The 19046-nt window shown below is 38.1% G+C and overlaps 1 protein-coding gene across 8 annotated transcripts in view; it reads right to left on the bottom strand.

The window, feature by feature from the left end:
- Positions 1-19046, bottom strand: part of L3MBTL3 (L3MBTL histone methyl-lysine binding protein 3) — a 91144-nt gene that overhangs the window by 42302 nt on the left and 29796 nt on the right. For 5 of the 8 annotated variants that reach the window (XM_070417667.1, XM_070417663.1, XM_070417665.1 and 2 more), the window contains 10 exons: positions 16641-16752; positions 16211-16285; positions 14628-14787; positions 13164-13302; positions 11020-11104; positions 9361-9452; positions 7374-7478; positions 6662-6797; positions 4562-4653; positions 1781-1932 (listed from right to left, as the gene is read on the bottom strand). In XM_070417667.1, coding sequence (XP_070273768.1) covers positions 1781-1932; positions 4562-4653; positions 6662-6797; positions 7374-7478; positions 9361-9452; positions 11020-11104; positions 13164-13302; positions 14628-14787; positions 16211-16285; positions 16641-16752 — 1148 coding nt within the window. The remainder of the gene's footprint in view (positions 1-1780; positions 1933-4561; positions 4654-6661; positions 6798-7373; positions 7479-9360; positions 9453-11019; positions 11105-13163; positions 13303-14627; positions 14788-16210; positions 16286-16640; positions 16753-19046) is intronic. The other 3 variants (XM_070417669.1, XM_070417670.1, XM_070417671.1) reach the window with 3 other exon arrangements.

Here is a 19046-nt window from a genome sequence, read left to right as displayed (position 1 = left end):
TAAGTTTAGTTTCTCATCCATTCACTCACTGAAGATCAATACAGATCATTTTAAATGACACAAAACCACCAATTTACAGAGAATATGAAGAACAGAAAAACATGGTAAGCAACATGACAAGGATTCAATCAGCAAACCCAGACTGTGGGAGCCTCAATAGGATAAACAACCTAGTCTCTTCACGAACAGTTATAAGGAGAAGAAAAAGATACAGAGGAATTGGAACCTATACTTTAGAAAAGATCAAGAGGCCCTGCTGGTGTGGCTCAGTTGGTTGAGTGCCAAAACCTGTACTGAAAGGTTGCTGGTTCCATTCCTGGCCAGGGTACATGCCCGGGTTGCAGGCTCCATCGCCAGTAGGAGGTGTGAAGGAGGCAGCTGATTGATGTTTCTCTCTCACACTGATGTTTCTCTCCTCCCCCGCCCCCTCCCTGCCTCTCCTTCTAAAATCAATAAAAAAGTCAAGAGGTACATCCAAGAAATCACAAAGTGTACACCTCATTTGGACCTAGAACCATCAAACTAAAATAAAGCCCAAGACAACTGGGTGGAATGTTTACATATGTTAGTAACATGATAGCATTTGTAACATTATATATTTAGAAAAAAAGAATCTCTATCTTTAGAAGTTTCATAATGAAATATTCACAGATGACATGTTATGATGTCTGGGATTTGCTTTAGAACAATCCTGGAATTGAGATTTTAGGGGTAAGAATGCAGAGAAGACAAGAGTGGATATAAACTGTTAAGTGCTGGTGCCGTGTAATGGCGGCAGGAGGGTCACTCTATTACTCTACTTTGGTATATACTTGAAATGGTTTATATTTCAACAAAGGTTTTCACTGTAAACTGAATAAAAAGCTATCCTTTGAGGAAAAATTATTATGCTTTGCAGAAAAAATCTGGGGAAAAACACACCAAGATGTTCAAAAGTAATTGACTCTGTGATGTAAACATAGAATTACTTATCTATATCTTAAAAATTCTATAAAAAGCATATGTAACATATAATATAAAGGATTTTTAAAATTGAATAGCAAATGACTTTCAATATCTCTTTTTTAAAATAATGCAAGTAAAACTGATGAGTGTCTAAGAATCCGAGATATCTATCACTGCTCTAAAATTTTATCATTTCAAGTTTTCTCTAGAAGGAAATAAACACTTCAGAAATGCCTTTCATCAGGAAACTTAATTATAATGATCAATGAACATGAATTTGATATTAAAATCATTACTTTAATTACTTAATCAAAATATAATGGCTTTATTATAATTATTTTATAATTATAATTTTATATGTTGCTCTTACTACATTATGTAGTATATCCAAACACAATAAGGATTAAAAACAGTACTTCTCAATTACTATATTTGTATTCAGTTATTGTAAATGGTTAAATTAGCTACTAGGCATAAAAATATGAGAGATAGATGAAAATACTTTTCTAAAAAATAAGGGATGACACCCAAGTTTGCAGGGGGAAGCTGTGAGTCTGTTGTGTGTCACGTGTGAGCACATGTTGGGATGGGGTGCACGTCCACAGCAGGAAGTCAACTAAAAGACAAATCACAAAGTAGAACTAAAGGGTTCCATTTAGAAATACACACCGTAGGGAAGAGGAAAAAGTTAAAGATCTGAAGTAGAAAAGAGTGGGGCAGCTTTTTATTTTCTGTTCAAACTTTGCATTACGATTGTTTTTAAACCCTGCACCTGGTTTACCTGGATAAACACTAAATTAGAAAAAGCACACACTGCAATGGAAAAATGTCTCACCAATAGTCATAGCTCTCATCCCAGTTGTCAAAATGTACCAGGAAACGATTGTCCACCATATCTGTTACCGTAGCAACACAGATAAACGCAGGGTTCTTTTTGTCTACAGCTTCAAGCTTCATTCCAACTCGGAAGCCTGATGGGATCACTGTCTATGAAACACACAGATTTAATTAGAGATGAGCACACACTCCACAGTGAGACCCGCACCCTCTCTGCACCTCTGGGTGAAGGCCTGGCGTCCACCAGCTGTGTCCACATCGTTTAAGAATCAAGCACCAGCTTTACAGCACGGTCACTTTCCAACAGAGCAATAAGAAAAATGCCCTGTTGCTACACCCAATTAACTGTCCCAATTAACTATGTGCAACTCAAAACTAAAACACCCTCAGCCTCACAGAGTTTAATTAATATTAACTCGTGTTATGGTACCTTAGACGACTATAGTTGTTAGGCAAGTCTGATTTACCAAATAAATTCCCTTTCTGTTTTTTTCTTCCTTGATTATAGAGTTAACAATGAAAGTTATTTTACACGAAATAACTAATTTTGCACTTAGTAAGTTAAAAATGTGTGTGAGTCAGTACACATTCATTCCCACTTCTGAAAAGATTTCTCAAAAGAGTACTGAAAATAGGTCATCTTCATAAATGAACTGGCTGTTAATATATACAGCTATTCAAATAGTTTGCAATTTAAGGAAATCCACAAATTATTAGCCATCTGGGATATGGAGCTAAGATAATAAAAAATTCAATAAAATTTAGTGCTTAAGGGGCAGTAAAATGTAAACTTTCCTTATAATCTTTTGTGAGGAAAAATATCCTAATTTCAGAGAAGTGTACTTGGGCATCAATTATACCCATCACAATACTTCTGCCCATCTGAAAATAAAATCCTTCTGCCCGGCCAGCATGGCTCAATGGTTCAGCGTTGACCTACAAACCAGGAGGTCACAATTCAATTCCAGGTCAGGGCACATGCCTGGGTTGCAGGCTCGATCCCCAGTGTGGGGCATGCAAGAGGCAGCCGATCAATGATTCTCTCATCATTGATGTTTCTATCTCTCTCTCTCCCCTATCTCTCTCTCTCCCTTCCTCTCTGAAATCAATAAAAATATAATTAAAAATAAATAAAAATAAAATCCTTCTGAAAAATACTGATACTATCCTAATTACTTTAAGCAACATAGATGCTGTCTCTCTTTTTAGTATAAATATACCACTGTCATTACAAACTGTAGATGGCCCGGTACCTGAAAATGTCAGAATTCAGTCCTGGCTGAATTAAAGAAGCAGTCACTGATGCTGCAAAGATACTTTGTAGCATACTTTTAAGTCCTGAAATTATCAGAGTTCTGACCATAAATATTTTAATATTCTAAGGAAGAGGAAACTACAAAAATTAATTGCTTCTTAGATACCAATCACATAACCCAAGATTAAGTTGTGTGCTAGCAAAGCACGGAATTTAAGAAGACAGTTCAAGGCAGTTAATCAAATCCCCAACTGAAGTCTTCATCAGAGAACCAACTGAAGTCTTCATCAAATAACTGGCTTCTTGTCCTTCATAAAAGCAGGGATGAGGAAACTTGGAGTAGTGAGAGCAGGCCACTGGGTTTTCCACCTATCTGGCCTTGTCTTGACAGAAAATACCTACTAACAATGCAGAATTTACATTCCAGCAATTAAACTATCCTTTCAATTAAGATGCTTTAAAATATTAACATGGCTCATTTGATTTCTATTACATACACACACACCCTTCAGTTCTCTAATTAGACCAGGCTTATGTTCAGTTTGATCAGAGAATCTTTTAGCCATTCCACTGATGCTGAAAATAACAGGTTAAAATCATTTCCCAAATGGAGGGTATTTGGGCGGGGGTGGGGGTGGGGTGGGAGGAAGAACATCTTCCCTAATCCTCATATATATTTTCATTTGGAGGGAATGTTATTGAAACGTTACTGCCTCTTTCCACATTCTCACTTGCTGTTACCTGACCGGTGAATCTGCAAGAAGGAACAGGTCATACTCTAAATGTGGGAGGGTGTGTATGCCCTGGTCCAATGCTCCTGGGTTTGGGAGGTGCGGCAGGAAGGGCCAGTAAATCTCTTTAATTCTAGGGCTCAGAAGCAAGAAGCTCATTTGATAGCAGATATAGGCCATGCAACTGAGCCCTTACCAGTTACAAAGACCATACTTTGGTTTTCTACCTGCTTGCTCTCTGTTCTTTCCAATTGGATCAGAACTTGGGCCAGGAAGAAGAATGTAAGGTATCAGGCTTCCTCAGAGATGTCAAATGTAATGGGAAGTCGTAATACAGGTCAAGAAGGAGAAAGTACACACACATCATATTGTGCTGCTGTTATACTGAAAATAAAGCTGGAAGCTAGAGTGAAGGCAAGCATACAAATGCACACAGGGCTCCACTGTGTGAATCCCACTGTAGCAGCACCCTGAAAAGATGACAGTAACAATAAAGTATCCCATCAATTTAATTTTTTATGCACCTTAACTGTAAATTACACCTGCATTTTGTACTATGTTGCCTGCTACCATTCAATAAAAAGACAACCATGATATAGCTATAAAAAAGAAGTTTACTTATGAAGATTTTGAGCTAATTTTAAAATTTAATTAAGGTAAGAGTACTCTCTTTACCAAAGCAATAAAATTTGTTATAGTTTCTTGCTATCACTTGGAATTTATCCTACACTCAACAGCCACTTTTTTTTTTTTTTTTTTTTTTTTTAAGAAAAAGTATTTTGGATGTACTTACTATATTCTGATTCTCAAATAATGACTTGGGAGCAGCCTGAGCTTTACATGTCTTCAGGTAAGTCTGCCAATTAAATTCTTCTTCTTTATAACCTAGGGCAAGAACATATAAACAGACTTAGTAACATAGCAAAATATTTCACACTTAGTTTTCCATTCCCACTTTAAAAAAATATATATATTTTTATTGATTTCAGGTACAAAGGGAGAGAGAGAAAGAAACATCAATGATGAGAGAGAATCATTGGCTGCCTCCTGCATGATCCTTAATGGGGATCAAGCCCACAACCCGAGCATGTGCCCTTGACCGGAATCGAACCTGGGCCCTTCAGTCCACAGGCCGATGCTCTATTCACTGAGCCAAACCAGCTGGGGTCCATTCCCATTTTTATCTGTAATTCAAACATGCCAAAATCAGGAGATCAAGTGATTTTTTAAAAATATATATTTTTATTGACTTCGAGAGGAAGGAAGAGAGAGAGACAGAAACATCGATGAGAGAGAATCATCAATCGGCTGCCCTGGGGATTGAACCCACAACCCAGGTAAGTGCCTGACCAGAAATCGAACTGTGACCTCCTGGTTCATAGGTTGACACTCTACCACTGAGCCACACTGGCAGGGCCAAGTGGTTTTTTTAAACAGACAAAATTTAAATCATAATTCATAACTATGCATTTTTATACATAGGTTGTGTTTATTTACAACAAATTATACTATTTTTTTTCAATTCTGAATAAACAGTAATGGATATAAAGAAAAGGTGTAAAGAAGTAAATACATATTATACTTAGGTATGTTTCTTTTATTACCCGGGCATTTCTATCAGTATTTAGATAGAACTCCTTAGCAGTAGGCTAGTGATCTGGAATAGTCAAATTCTTTGAAGGAGGCAGCTGATTGATGTTTCAGGAGACTAACATCAACCTTACCTACTCTATTTCAGGAGACTAACTTGTAAGAATTAATGGGAAGCTGGAAAAATAGTAATACAACAGATTAAATCTTTTTGGCCTATTATCACAGGATTGATAATTCAAGATTTATGAAGTAAGCATGCTGGTAAATTGGAATTAATGGAAATGTCCTTGCCTTGATTTTCACAATTTCATGCTTAATATTGATAAAGCCAACCTTTCCTTACAAAAAGGAAATTTAGCATTTTATCTTCTCTGCTCATGTGCTCTCTGCTACTTCCATTAAAAGCATGAAAAGAACAGCTAATAAGTCACCATATATAAGCAGTCAATTCATATAAAGGCTTACAGATTTTCTTTTTTACCCTCATATTTTTCTATATGTTTTTGTTTAATTCCTCAGCTATTTGAAAATACCATCCTGCCATTAATTTTTCACTTAAAACCAAAGGATGCCATTAAAAAACAATAACCATGAGACAGGCCCAAAATATCAAACTAGTAACCGGGATCTTTTGTATCATGTTAACACTACTATTGCAATAGCTGAAAAAGGAAGGAAATATGCCATTATTAAACACAGAAATGGACTGAAAGATGGTATCTGTTGTTCTCAGATCTTTATGTAAACATGAAACAGGCAAAATTATTGGCAGACTGTAAAGAACTCAATAATAAAAAAATAATTGCTATTAGTTCAACCACCGTCTAAACCAATTTTTAGTGTTATATTGTCCTTTCTAATCTGCTAAATATTGACATCTATATATTCAACGCATGATTTCTTGAGATTTCATATACATTAAAATATGAGTAAGTAAACTTAATTTTGTAAACAGGTTAGAAGTAATTTTTCAAATCAGCTTTTCCAGTGTGTGTATATATATATATATATATATATATACACATATATATAAAATAGAAATCTGTAGCTAAAATTTATTTGTAGTCAAAATTAAGTATCATGCAAATGTTATTTTATATGCAAATAAGTACAAGGACATAGTTTATTCTCTTGAATAGGATTCTACTTTTTTTTCCTTTCACTATAATAAATGTATTTGTTCATCAAGCTTGAATTTGGGCCTATCTGAATTATAGAGACTGAATTCTTAAAAATTCTAAATCAACAGGTAAAAATGTTTTTATAGAATTTAAAATATGAAACCAAAAAGTGACAATACCTTTGGGAGGGTGGAGCTTATGGCCAGTTTTCTCACACCACCCAACTGGGTGAATATCCAGAGCGTCTGCATTAACCCAGAAGTCATAGTAATCAGGATACCCATCAAAGTGCAGCTTTATCCGGTATCCACAAACCTGAAATAGGTGAAGGTTGATTAATTAAAAAACAAACACACGCAGAATGCTGAGTGCATGGACATCCAGTATGATACAGCTTATGTTAATCAAAGCACCCTCATTAACAGCAGCAAACACAAGCAAACACATGATAAAACCCAAAGGCAAAGGCTATTGTGTACATGGGAAAGGGTGGGCTGCCGTGTTCTGGCTTCATCTCTGGTTACATCAGGAGCATGGATATGGGGTGACAAATACTTTTCCCACATGCACACATCCCCTCTCATTCGCGCATCACCGTGGGGGGCTGGTGTGGGAGCAGCCAGCCCAGCACAGGGCACACGGCTGCTGCGGGGTCCCAGAGCGCCTGCCCTGTTGCACACTGTCTGTGTGCTGGCTTCTTGTCCTTCATAAAGTTCCACATGCGGTGATATCCAGCCAGACCAAGGCTAGTACAGATACAGAGAAGTCATATAATGACTTCTCACATAATGACTTGGGAGCAGCCTGAGCTTTGCATGTCTTCAACAAGTGGCATCTTTTCCCATTATTAAAACTCCGCAGTCACCATTTTACTTTAAAAATAAAGCTTACCTCAGCCACTGTGAGGACGCAGTACACGGACTGATGCTCAGGGTCCACGCCTTCTAATTTCATGCCAACTTTAAACCCATTTTTGTTATATGGAAAGGATTGATACTACAACGAAAAATGACAGCAGGTTTAGTATTTCATCCTGGATGTCTAATTAAAATTATGAATAATTACCATTCTTAAATAAAGTCTTTAACCAAATAAATAAATAACTTTTAAAAATTCAAAAGACAAGGATCACCTCATGACCCAATGGAAAATGGATAAAGACTACAAAGAGGTCACATAAAAGAAAATTTAAATGTTTTACATATTTGAAAAGATGCTCATCTTCACTCATAAAAGTCATACAAAAATTACACAAAAATATATTTCACCTCTCAGGTTGGTAATGATAAAAAAGTTTGATAACACTGTTGGCAAGGCTCTAGGGAAACATGCACACAGACATCACCAGTAGGGATATAAGTTGCAATCTCATGATATCCATTAAAAAAGAACACTTTCTTCAGCTCAGCAATTCTAATTCTAGGAAATTATCCAACAGAGATAACCATATGTGCAAAATGGCAGGTGTACAAAATTATTCATTAAAACATTTACATGGCAAAAAATTCGTGTATCTATCTTCCATATGTACATATAGTTTTCCTTCTTATGTCTAATCTATAATAACTTAAGGTGCTTCCTAAAAGTTGACACATATATCATATATATGTATGTGCCATATATGTCAATATTTGTCACATGTCAATCCATAGGGAGCAGCTTAAATTATTATGGAACAGCCGTAATATTGAATTTTATGCATTAATATCAAAGAATGATAAAGGAAATAATGAACTGAGATGGAATAATTTCCAAATTAAGTTAACAAAAAAGCAAAGTCCAAAAAATAATATGAATGACATATGTTATCATTTGGTTTAAGAGGGGAAGAGGATTTGGATCTACACACATTGCTTATCTCAACCTCTGAGACACCATGGCTGGGCCTATATATAAAATTTCTTTTTAAAAAACGTTAAAAGGCTATTCCTCAAAGGACCGAAGTTACAGTAAATAATTACATAGAATAAGTTCAAAAGTGATTACTACTGTTTAAATTAAATGTTACTGTAGAGAACTCGTCCTAATATTTACTTGTCATACTTTTTAAAAAATCCCTAAATTCCTACATATATAACAAGATATTGATGGCAGACTTATTACATACTATGATTAAATATTAAATAATTTAAGCTAGGAGTCAACATATAGTCTATGGGTCAAATCTAGGCCACCATCTGTAATTAAAGTTTTATTGGAATACAGCCATATTCATTCACCTATATATTGTTTATGGCTGCTTTCATTATAGCAACAGAGCTGAGCTGTAGCACCCGAGACCAGATGCCCACAAAGCCTAAAATGCTTGCTCTCTGGCCCTTTATAGAAAGGCCCTTTGTTGACCCCTGTTTTAGCCCAGGGGCAGCAGCTCCTAGTTAGAATTACACTTGGCGTCTATACCTTTAACTGATTTTAAATTACTTATGATACAATATTTTCACTACAGTTAATAGAATATAGTAATTCATTTTTAGATTTTTGTTGTGATATTATGTAAACCTCAGTAACTCATTTCTATTCTCCCAAAGCCTTCATGTTGACATGAAATTTCATGCCAGTTTTTCTTTATCTACTAGTTTTTTAGTAATAGCAGAAATATCTCTTAAAATTGAGTGAAAGCTGGTAAATGCTGAGAGAAAAGAGCATGTGTATAGCTATGTGCCTATGCACACAGCTTGGGGGAGAGGGAGGTGTCATGTATTAATGCTAGCTGGCCCTGCAGGTACCCCTCCACATAAATACACACATGCAAAACAATATGCTTGAGAAATCATCCCAAGTCACAGGCCCTAAACAGACAGCGGACATGGCAGTGCTGACTCCAGATAGTACGGCAGCTCCGTGCCATCAGACACAGCGCTCTCCAGAGCGGCCGTACCTCCTTGAATAGCTTCGCTGGCACGGCCACAGCCTTTTCCTCTTCCAGGTAGGATGCCCAGCACCAGGCCTTCTTTCCTTTAGGAGGCAAACCTGAAAGGCAAGTGAGATTAAAATGACAGAATCTCCAAGTCTAAAACATTCACAGATGTGCACTGTGAACTCTCACTTCCCTAAATACACTAGGCCTGGCTCTTCTCTTACTACCACAGCTGGTGTTCTCAGTCTCCTGTCTTGGCTCCTCTTCCAAGGCAATGAGAGCCAAGCAGTGAACTGCAGGGTGTATCTGCAGCTCTGAGGGTAGAAGAAAGACTCAGAAGAACTCAGAGTAAAGGAAGAAGACGCAGCAGAAAATCAAAACAGAAGAGTACCATGGAAGCCACAGGAAGCAGGTGCTTCTAGAGGCAGGATGCTCAAAAACTAAGAGATGAATAAGTCGAAAACTAGAAATGGCCAGTGCACTGAGTGGCTAGGGAATGGCTGGCAATTGGGGTAAAAGGGAAGAAAATCAATTCAGTGAGGGACAGATTTTGAGCAGCAAACGAAAATATGTGATAAAGATACGGTGTCAGCTAACATCAATTTTATTTGGGATTAACTTGGGAAATAATGGAAATAAAAGGAAAATGCAATAGCTTGATAGGTAACAAAATTGGGGGAAAGGTATTTTAGGGATGAGATCTGAACCAGCTAGGGTGGAGCTCATGAAGAGAAAAAGTATGAATTGCTAAGAAGTAAAAGTAAATGACTAAAGAAACAAGGTCCCACAGGGGACGGGGCCCTGAGAATAGAAATGAAGGTGAAGGGAGAGAAAGATTGATGACATCTTTGAGGCAAAGTGCTGAGTAACTGAGAATTTATTCCCTTTAATCTCAGTGACATAAACTAGAAGTCATCTCCCCCAATGGTAAAAGTTAGGCTGTGTGCTTGAGGCAGGTTGAAATGTTTCAAACGCTTTTCTTTCAAGGCTTAAAAGATGAACAAGCAAGGAATGCATCCATCACAGAAGAGGAACACTGGGTTCATAGTCCTGATTTGTAGGGACAACATGACTGGGCGGGGCGGAACTGGAGCTGCGCAAGTGAAGTGACCTAACATGAAGGACTGGCCCGGCCGATGTGGCAGGTCAAGGGGATAAAGCGCAGCAGAGGACATTGGGGCTCTAGGAGAATGACGTGAGGTCCATGCTGAATAAGGTGGGCGTTCATCCACTCAAGTATTCAAGGGAAGGGCCTGACGACTGGATTCCTCGTGAGAATAAAGTGTTGCCAGAGGAACAATGAAAAAAAAAAGGCACCATATCAGGAGGCTGTGGTTTGAGAGAAAACATTAAAAACTTAAAACTTATACTCTTAGGAAATGAACAAGAATGTAAGTGTTAATAAAAGTGCAAAAATAGATGAAACCTACGTGATGCTCAAATAAAGTAAGGTGTTCTCGTGTTTGCCCGGACACTGTTCGAAAGTTACTAACTTCCATTTTTCCCTTACCTATTTCTGCAAAACTATAATCTTTACTGATAAAATTTAATTTAAAAAAATCCCAAAGTAAAACCTTAGCTGCCCTAATGTGCATTACAACTAAGACTAAAATGTCTACCCACATAAAATATTTTAAGTTTCATAAAGTTGCAAGTAAAGCCTTTTCTTCATCGACTCACCCTGCTTTAATACAGCTGAATCACCGCGTCTTTTCCTTCGGGCTCTCTGTGAACCCCTCAGGATTCTCCCATCTTGTTTGTTCTCCTACAGTAAGAGAGAAAACTATGATTTTCTGAAAGTTTGTGAAACTGGCACCAACAAAAAGTTAGAGCGCTATCAGAAAGCATTATTTGTTTTGTACTTTTCTTCAATTTCACTTCCTAAGTTTTAAGGAAAGTAAGCATATATGTAACTTGAGAGCTATGCTGCTTTTGGCCTAAGGTCATCACAAAATAAGAGCATTTCCAAAAACTACTCTGTAGAATAGCAGGGATCCTGCTCCCGCCTCCTTGAAACCCTTCCTTCTCCTAGCTCCTGGGGCCCTCTGTTCCGATATTCCTCACACCTCCCCAGGCCCCCTTCTGTCCCTTTGCTAGTGTCTCTTCCAACCCAGCCCTCTTCTGGTCTCTATCTAATCTCTCTCCCTAAGTTTTAAAGGTCACCTGCCTACCAGATATCCCCAGTCCGTACTCCACACTCATGCATACACCTGCCTACTGGATCTCCACTTGGATGTCTCATAAGCATCTCAAACTCATGGTGCCCAAGTATCTCCAGATTGCACACTCCAGCCTTGCCTTCCCATCCTCAGTAAAGGCCATCATTATCCAGTCAATGGTTCAAGCCAAAAGCCTAAGAGTGAGCCCTGATTCTTCTCTTTCCCTCACACACCAGTAAACCTACCTCGTACGGATCCCAAATCCCCTGTTCTATCTTACATAGCCCTCTTAGCTGGTCTACTACAATAAAATCCTAACTGGTTTCCCTCATTCCACTTTTGCTCTCACCTGGCAAAGCTAGAGTGATCATTTTATTTTATTTTTTTTAAATATATTTTTATTGATTTCAGAGAGGAGGGGAGAGAGAGATAGAAACATCAATGATGAGAGAGAATCATTGATTGGCTGCCTCCTGCACGTCCACCACTGGGGATCAAGCCCGCAACCTGGGCATATGCCCTGACTGGGAATCGAACCGGTGACCTCTTGGTTCCTAGGTCGACGCTCTACCGCTGAGCTACACCCGGCTGGGCTAGAGTGATCATTTTAAAACATAAATTATATCACAGTGTTTCCTTGCCTTTAACTTTCCAATGGTTTCCCATCACACCCAAAATACAATGAAAACCCATTACTCTGGTATACCATAAAGCCCTCCATGGCCTGGACCTCTTCAGCTTCACCTGACTCCACTCCCAACTGTATTGTTTCCTTTTATTTCCTCAAACAAAGCATGCTGCACATTACTGTAGGAACTTTTCCTTAAGCTGCTCCACTTCCCAGAGGGCTCCTCACTCCTAACTTTACCAAGCTGACTCCTTCTTAGTATTCAGATCACATTGTTCATGCCACCTTCTCTGGGAGGCCTCCTTGACAACCCAACTTAAAATAGCCAATCCTCCATCCCCATTGTAATTCTCAGCAAAGCACTTATCACAGGCTGACATTTCTCTTATTTATTTTATTATATGTTCCCTTACTAAGAATGTAATGTCCCTGTGAGTAGAGACCTGTCCCGCTGCTGTCCTGTTCATCCTGTATTCTCAGCTCCTAGAATAGTGATGGCAAATAAAAGTTGTTCAAAGTTGATCTTAAGGAAAATGCCTCAAGACCTTAAAGTTCTCTTTTCCTAAGAACCATTAATATTTTAGGGATAAGACATTTATGTTTTAATTCGCATACTCTGAATTAGTTCTCCCTAAATATACCTGACACTGATGTGCCATTTTCTACCTATTCACATAGTTTTTATGAGATCTGTCTGCAATTTACTAAAATGGGACTGGGATCTTGCTATTGAAAGAAACTAAAGGTTCATTGTCAAAACTGAAGGTCTACTGTTGCCTCTTTCTCTCCAGCAATAAGCATAGAAATTCCTACTTCTTCACCCTAAGAAAGGGGTACTATTATTTACAATTCCCAATTTGAGATGAGGACAGCAACAAAGGGAGAGTAGGTAGATAATGTGCTGATGGTAACACAGAGAGCCGCCGAAGCAGCACTTGAAGTCAGTAACTAGCTGTAGAGCTAGTGCCTTTGACCATGGTGCTACCCACTTAGGAAACACCCCTGTATTCCCAGGTAGTCCCATAAGAGATACTAACCATTTCGTCATCTCTCTCTTCTCCATCCTCCTTGGAGTCTGCTTTCAGGGATAGCTTTGGTTTTTTCTTCCGACTGCACTTAGGGTCTTCTTCCTCGTTGTCTTCTCCTAGGTCCCTTTCCTCCTTCTGATCTCTGCTACTTGTAAACCCAAAATAATGACAGGAAACAATACCTATCAAACATCTACATGGTGAGTATCAATGCAAATTCTTTTAAAACATTACCCGCCAAAGGAAAAATATTTAACCACCAGGATGTGTAGACATTAGAATATCATAGATAGGGAACATGTCAAACCATTATCATATATTGTGACACTGTCAAGGTTAGAAAGTGGAAATTAGTTTCTACGTTAATTTCAAAAGGAGACCAGCACTATATGTAAAACAGAGTCTTACAAGTTTAAAATAATTTGTCTTTCACATCTGCAACCCATACTAATAAAAGAATCAATTATTGCCCTAGCTGGTTTGGCTCAGTGGATAGAGCGTTGGCCTGCGGACTGAAGGGTCCTGGGTTTGATTTCGGTCAAGGGCATATGCCTGGTTGTGGGCTAGGTCTCCAGCAGGGGGCATGCAGGAGGCAGACAATCAATAGTTCTCTCTCATCATTATTTCTCTCTCTATCCTTCTCCCTTCCTATCTGAAATCAATTTTTTTTAAAAAAGAATCAATTGTTCAAAGATATTTTAGTCTTCAGGGCAACTTTAAAACTAGGATTTATCAATTATTAAGAATAACAAGTCCAAATGAAAAAGGCCAAGTGTAACTTTGTAAAATATCAGTTGGCCCCAACAAAAACAGACAATTTACAAGACTGTGCTAATTAAAATACATGGGAAACGCCAGTGAAATATAAATGTCAAGTCATTTATTTACAGCATACAATTATATGCAAGAAATACATTTTCTTGGTAATACGCTGAATTCTGTCAGATAACCCCCAAATGACAAAGTCACACCACTGTCAGTCACAGCTGATGTCCCTGTCTCATGTTTCTTAGTCTTCCCTGATATCAGCAGTAACATAATTCATTACATTACTCACTATGGTCTTCATTCAGTTGATTTCCAATCAGTTTTATTCCATTTGTAGAGTTCTAGCTGAGTTACCTAAGAACCCTCCAAATATAAACAAAACTGTGTTTCAAGAACCATCAGTATCATCAAAATATGTATGTGACCCAGAGAACTTTAAATACTCTGAGCTGAGAAACAAACAAACTCGTGTAAACAAATGGCTAAAGAAAGAGGCAGAAGTTGTATTGCAGGTAAAACACAGGCAATAAAACTCAGATCAGACATGACTGAGGTCACCAGGTTGAGTAATGAGATGGAGATCCATGTGTTTCTACAGGAAACGTCTTGGAAAAAAGAAAGGGCATGAAAGGGTGACAGAGGTCAGAGAGCCATGACCATGGACTCTAAAACCCATTCTGCAGATGGAATGGAACAAAAACCTACTTGTCTTTGATATGCCGAGTACAATTCTGGCTGCAATAGTTTCCTCCAGAAAGACATTCATCTACGTTGCCATACTGACAACAGTTCTCACAGAACGGAAGCCCTTCTACTTTTACTGACTCCTTCAACCTGAAGGGCATCCCAGTCTTCTCTGAAAAAACTAGAAGATGGAAAGAAGAGAAAAAAATTTAAAACCATGACAGAACACATTCCAAAATACACTTAAACTTTTTCTTCTAATAATTTTGTTAGCAACACAATAAAAGAATGTTTGTTGAATGAATGAATGATCAAACTCTAGGATTTGGGAGAGAGAAGAGGGTGCGCTTGGTAGAAATCACTCAAATCATTTACATAACAAAACAATTCTGCAGAAAAAAAAGCTTGTCCAAGGCTTTTTCTACAGTGTTTGAAGTAAAATGAAGAAAATTTCATTAGTCACTAAATTCAGAAAATTAAACCGTCAATCTTTACAATCCTATTTTATAGATGTGTCTTTGACAAAATTTAAAAAGGGTTATCTATGTTATTTCATGTTTATTACATTTTGATGAGTAATTTTGTTTTACTAAATTGGTTACATCAATGTCTCTCTGTTTTACTTTTAATGCAGCAGATCTCCTGAATCACAATTATCCAAATCGTTTAGGAATGAACATTTCCTTTCACCTGAATCATTAGGCTAATCATTCATTCAGCAAACATTTATCAGACACCAATTTAAGCTAGGCACTGGAAATGACAGTATAGCCCTTACCCAAGAGAGCTCACAGGCTAGAAGAGAGGATGGGCAAGAGAACCAGTATTTGTAATAAGAAAGGACACATGCAGTCATTGAAGCACAAACAGGTTCCAGAAGTCGTACAGAGGAAGACGTGAGTCAATCGGCCTGGGGTGAGGTCAGGGGAGGATTTTCTGATATAAAACCTCAACAGGGTTTTAAAAGCCAAAGAGGAATTTACCAACTGGACAAAGTGAGAAACAGTATCCCAGCCAGAAGAAACAGCATGAGCGAAGGCAAGGATGCATGAAGCCACAGGATGTGCTGGCAGAATTACAGGTAGCCCAGTGCCACTGGCACTGCCAGAACACAAAGTACAAAGAACAGAACAGAAAGCAAAGAGATAAAGCGAGCAGGTGGGTGCAGGCCACCCAGATCTCTGTATGTTTTGCTAGAGATAAAAAAGAATTGGTGAAGCGTCAGAGAAGCAATCTACACAAGTTCCTCTAAGTTCAGTATACAGGATAAACTGGGCGGAATTAGAAGCAGAATGATTCTTCAGGAGATGTCTGCACTAGCTCAGGCGAGAGTTGATAAGGACCTAAATTAAGCCAGTGGCAGTGACAATAGATAGAAAAGGCCAGATCTGAGACATATTTAGGAAATAAAAAACCAAGAGGATTAACAGGCTATGGGGCTGGGGGGAAACACACTCAGGATGACTCCTAGATTTCTGGCTTGAACTGGGTAGTTGGTGCTACCACCAACTGAACTATGTGTTACAGAAGAAAGGCAGGTTTGGGGGGAGGGGAGAAAGAAATAGAAAATGAATCGCATTTCAGACATGTGGCGTTTGAGGTACCTGTGGGACATCCGGGTGGAGATGTCCAGTAGGCAGGTGGAAATACGGGCCTGGAGCTCGGGGGAGAGGTCGGGGCTGGAGATATAGATTTAGGAGTCATCAGCATATAGGTGTTAGTTACAACCATCGGAGCAGATGAGAAAAAAGTGGCAGGCTTTTGGCTAAATCACCTGGGTAGGCTATTACATGGATTTACTGGATAATTTCCAATTAACCTGGTGCTATTACAGATCTGGCATTAGGAGAGAAGACAGTTAATGGTTATTTTAAAATATAAAAGCTAGTTCCACATCAGCTTCGTTACAGAAATTTACCTAAGCATATGTAACATGAAAATCACCCAGAATTTTCAAGGTTCCAGCCTACTGAGATATTCTTACTTTAAAACTTTCAAAAGAAAGAAATGGCAATACAGAGCACCCATTCTTACCTTCTTGAGCAGTTGGCACCATCCAAGTTGTGGTAGCCGTTGCCTTTTTAACATTTTCCATCTCACTCTCATCGGTTATAACTTCCAGGGCTCCAAATTCATTTACTCGAAACTGGTGACAACATGGTAGAGAAAGAGGCAAAATTTACAAAAGTGTTCAGAAAACAGTAACTTAAGGGCTGGCCTATATAGTCTTTAAGAAAAAAATTATGTGTTAAAAATTAATTAAAACAATTATATCTAGACTAGAGGCCTGATGCACGAAAATCGTGCAAGAGTAGGCCTTCCTTCCCCCCGGCTGCTGGCTTCCCTCTGGCACCCGGGACCCGGGACCCGGGCTTCCCTCCAGCCGCTGGCAGGTACCTGGGACGCGGGCTTTCCTCCCTGCCCTGGCTTTGTCTGGAAGGTCGTCGGAAGGACGTCTGGTCTAATTAGCATATTACGCTTTTATTACATCTAAATAAGCCTTCTACGGATATTAAACCATTTGCATTTTACTAATTTTGGAATTTGGAGAAGGGGAATAGAAGAAAGCAGCAAGGTACTTCTTAAGGATATAAACAACCAACCCTGCACCGTCCTGTAAAGTAGCCAGCTCACTTATATGGCCTGCTATTTCAAACACCATTTTTTGCTAAGACTTATATTCTTATATTACAGTTTATTTGATAATCAAAATTACTGCTTTCCCAGGAATAAGTTGGTCTCACCTAGTTCAGAGAAAAGGAGTATCTCTGTTCCAGAAATTATCACTGGCATATCCATGTCATTATATCCCAAGATGTGAAGGAGGAAGGTGGAATCAAGGGTCACTTCCTCTTTCTTTCACTACTCTCTGAATTCTCCATTACATTTCCCTCTAGTCTTCCAAAACAGCTGGCAATATCTATGAACGAGTCTCCTAGCTCCAGGCCAATTTTATCACTAAAAAGTCAGGGCATTTGCACCATGGACCATAGAAACTCACACATGAAACCAACCTATTTGTTCAATGTTGATCAGTGTCATCTTAATCAATTTAATAAATAAATTTTTTTTTAAAAAGTAAGGGCATTTGATTTTAGGGACATTTTGAGTCCAAGGTTTGAAAATTTCCTCTCACTGCATGGCAAGCTTCAAACAGTATGTTTCTGTAATAGCCTGGCCGTAGTGTGTGTGTGTGTGTGTGTGTGTGTGTTTTAAAGGCTAAAGGGGGCTCATCCTCTTTGAAACAGCTAGATTTACTCTCATTCATGAAGCTCAAAGTTTTCTGTATTCCTTCTGTTTTCCCATAAAACAGAATGACATTAGGGATCTACTTATTGTAACAAGTGATGAAGAGCATGAAAACTAAAATTCAAAGGGATAATAAAACCTTTTGCTTAAAAATTTTAGACTTTTTTCACAGAAATATACATGAGCATGCAAATACATAGTATTTTAAAAAGGCCTTCCATTTCCGAATCTAAACAATTGATTTGGTCAACATGCCCGTAGAGTGTGTATTTTACCAAACTAGATTCAGACTCAAGTCAGAAAAATCTTATTCCTTCCACCAGGTGAAAATAGCAGCTTAAATTACTTTCTGCACATAGTCCACAATCATTAAATGCTTTCCAGACTGAACAAGTTGAAATAGTTTAGGAAAGTGAAAGTAGTCTTCTCCCTACTACATATTTCAGACACAAATTTCTAGATAATGTGTATACTCTAGGTAGTGTGTTCATCTACAAATGTCAGTCTAAGAAATCCCAAAAAGTTAACTGGATGAAAAAGACCTAAAAATAACTTCACTTTTTTGGGGGAAATTAATTTTAAAATGATCAAGTCTGAAAACAGAATATTTCAAAATAAAGCTGACAGTACCATCTACTGGGCAAGAGTAGAAAAAACAAGCCTTATAATGATTATTAATTAATGATATTAAAGAATATGATAGAATACCAATTCTAATAAAAAAATTTTTAAAAACACACACACACATACACACACACAAAACGGGCATGAACCTTATAATTCAATCCAGGAAAGCAATTTTCACTTTTATTATGTGTTGATGTTAATTTATATTTATCTGACAGTTACAAAACGGGAGAAATAGCACCAAACATTTACAACATTACAAAGAAAGTCTCCTGGGGCGTAAATTTCCAAATTGTTGCTAAACTGCAAACCACCCTGCAATTCAAACACATAGAACAAGAGCCCCACTAAGTGGAGTCTTCAAATAGAAATTCAGACTTATGACCCCTGGAAGCTTTAGGCTCAAATACTTTCAAAGTTAAAAGGTAATAATCCCACAATACAACATTTAATCCCAATAATCTTTTCCTTCTCCTAACATTTAATGTCTATAACTGACCTATAGTTTAAGCACAGTAAAGATGCAATGGCATTTAGGGAAACAGTTGACTCCTGTGAGCTAGG

Source organism: Myotis yumanensis, unplaced genomic scaffold (assembly GCF_028538775.1).
Source record: "Myotis yumanensis isolate MYYU_CA2020_CCGP unplaced genomic scaffold, mMyoYum1.0.hap1 SCAF_6, whole genome shotgun sequence".
In the NCBI taxonomy this organism is placed as follows: domain Eukaryota; kingdom Metazoa; phylum Chordata; class Mammalia; order Chiroptera; family Vespertilionidae; genus Myotis; species Myotis yumanensis.
Note: the sequence above shows the minus strand (reverse complement) of the source record. Positions and strands in the feature narration are given on the sequence as shown.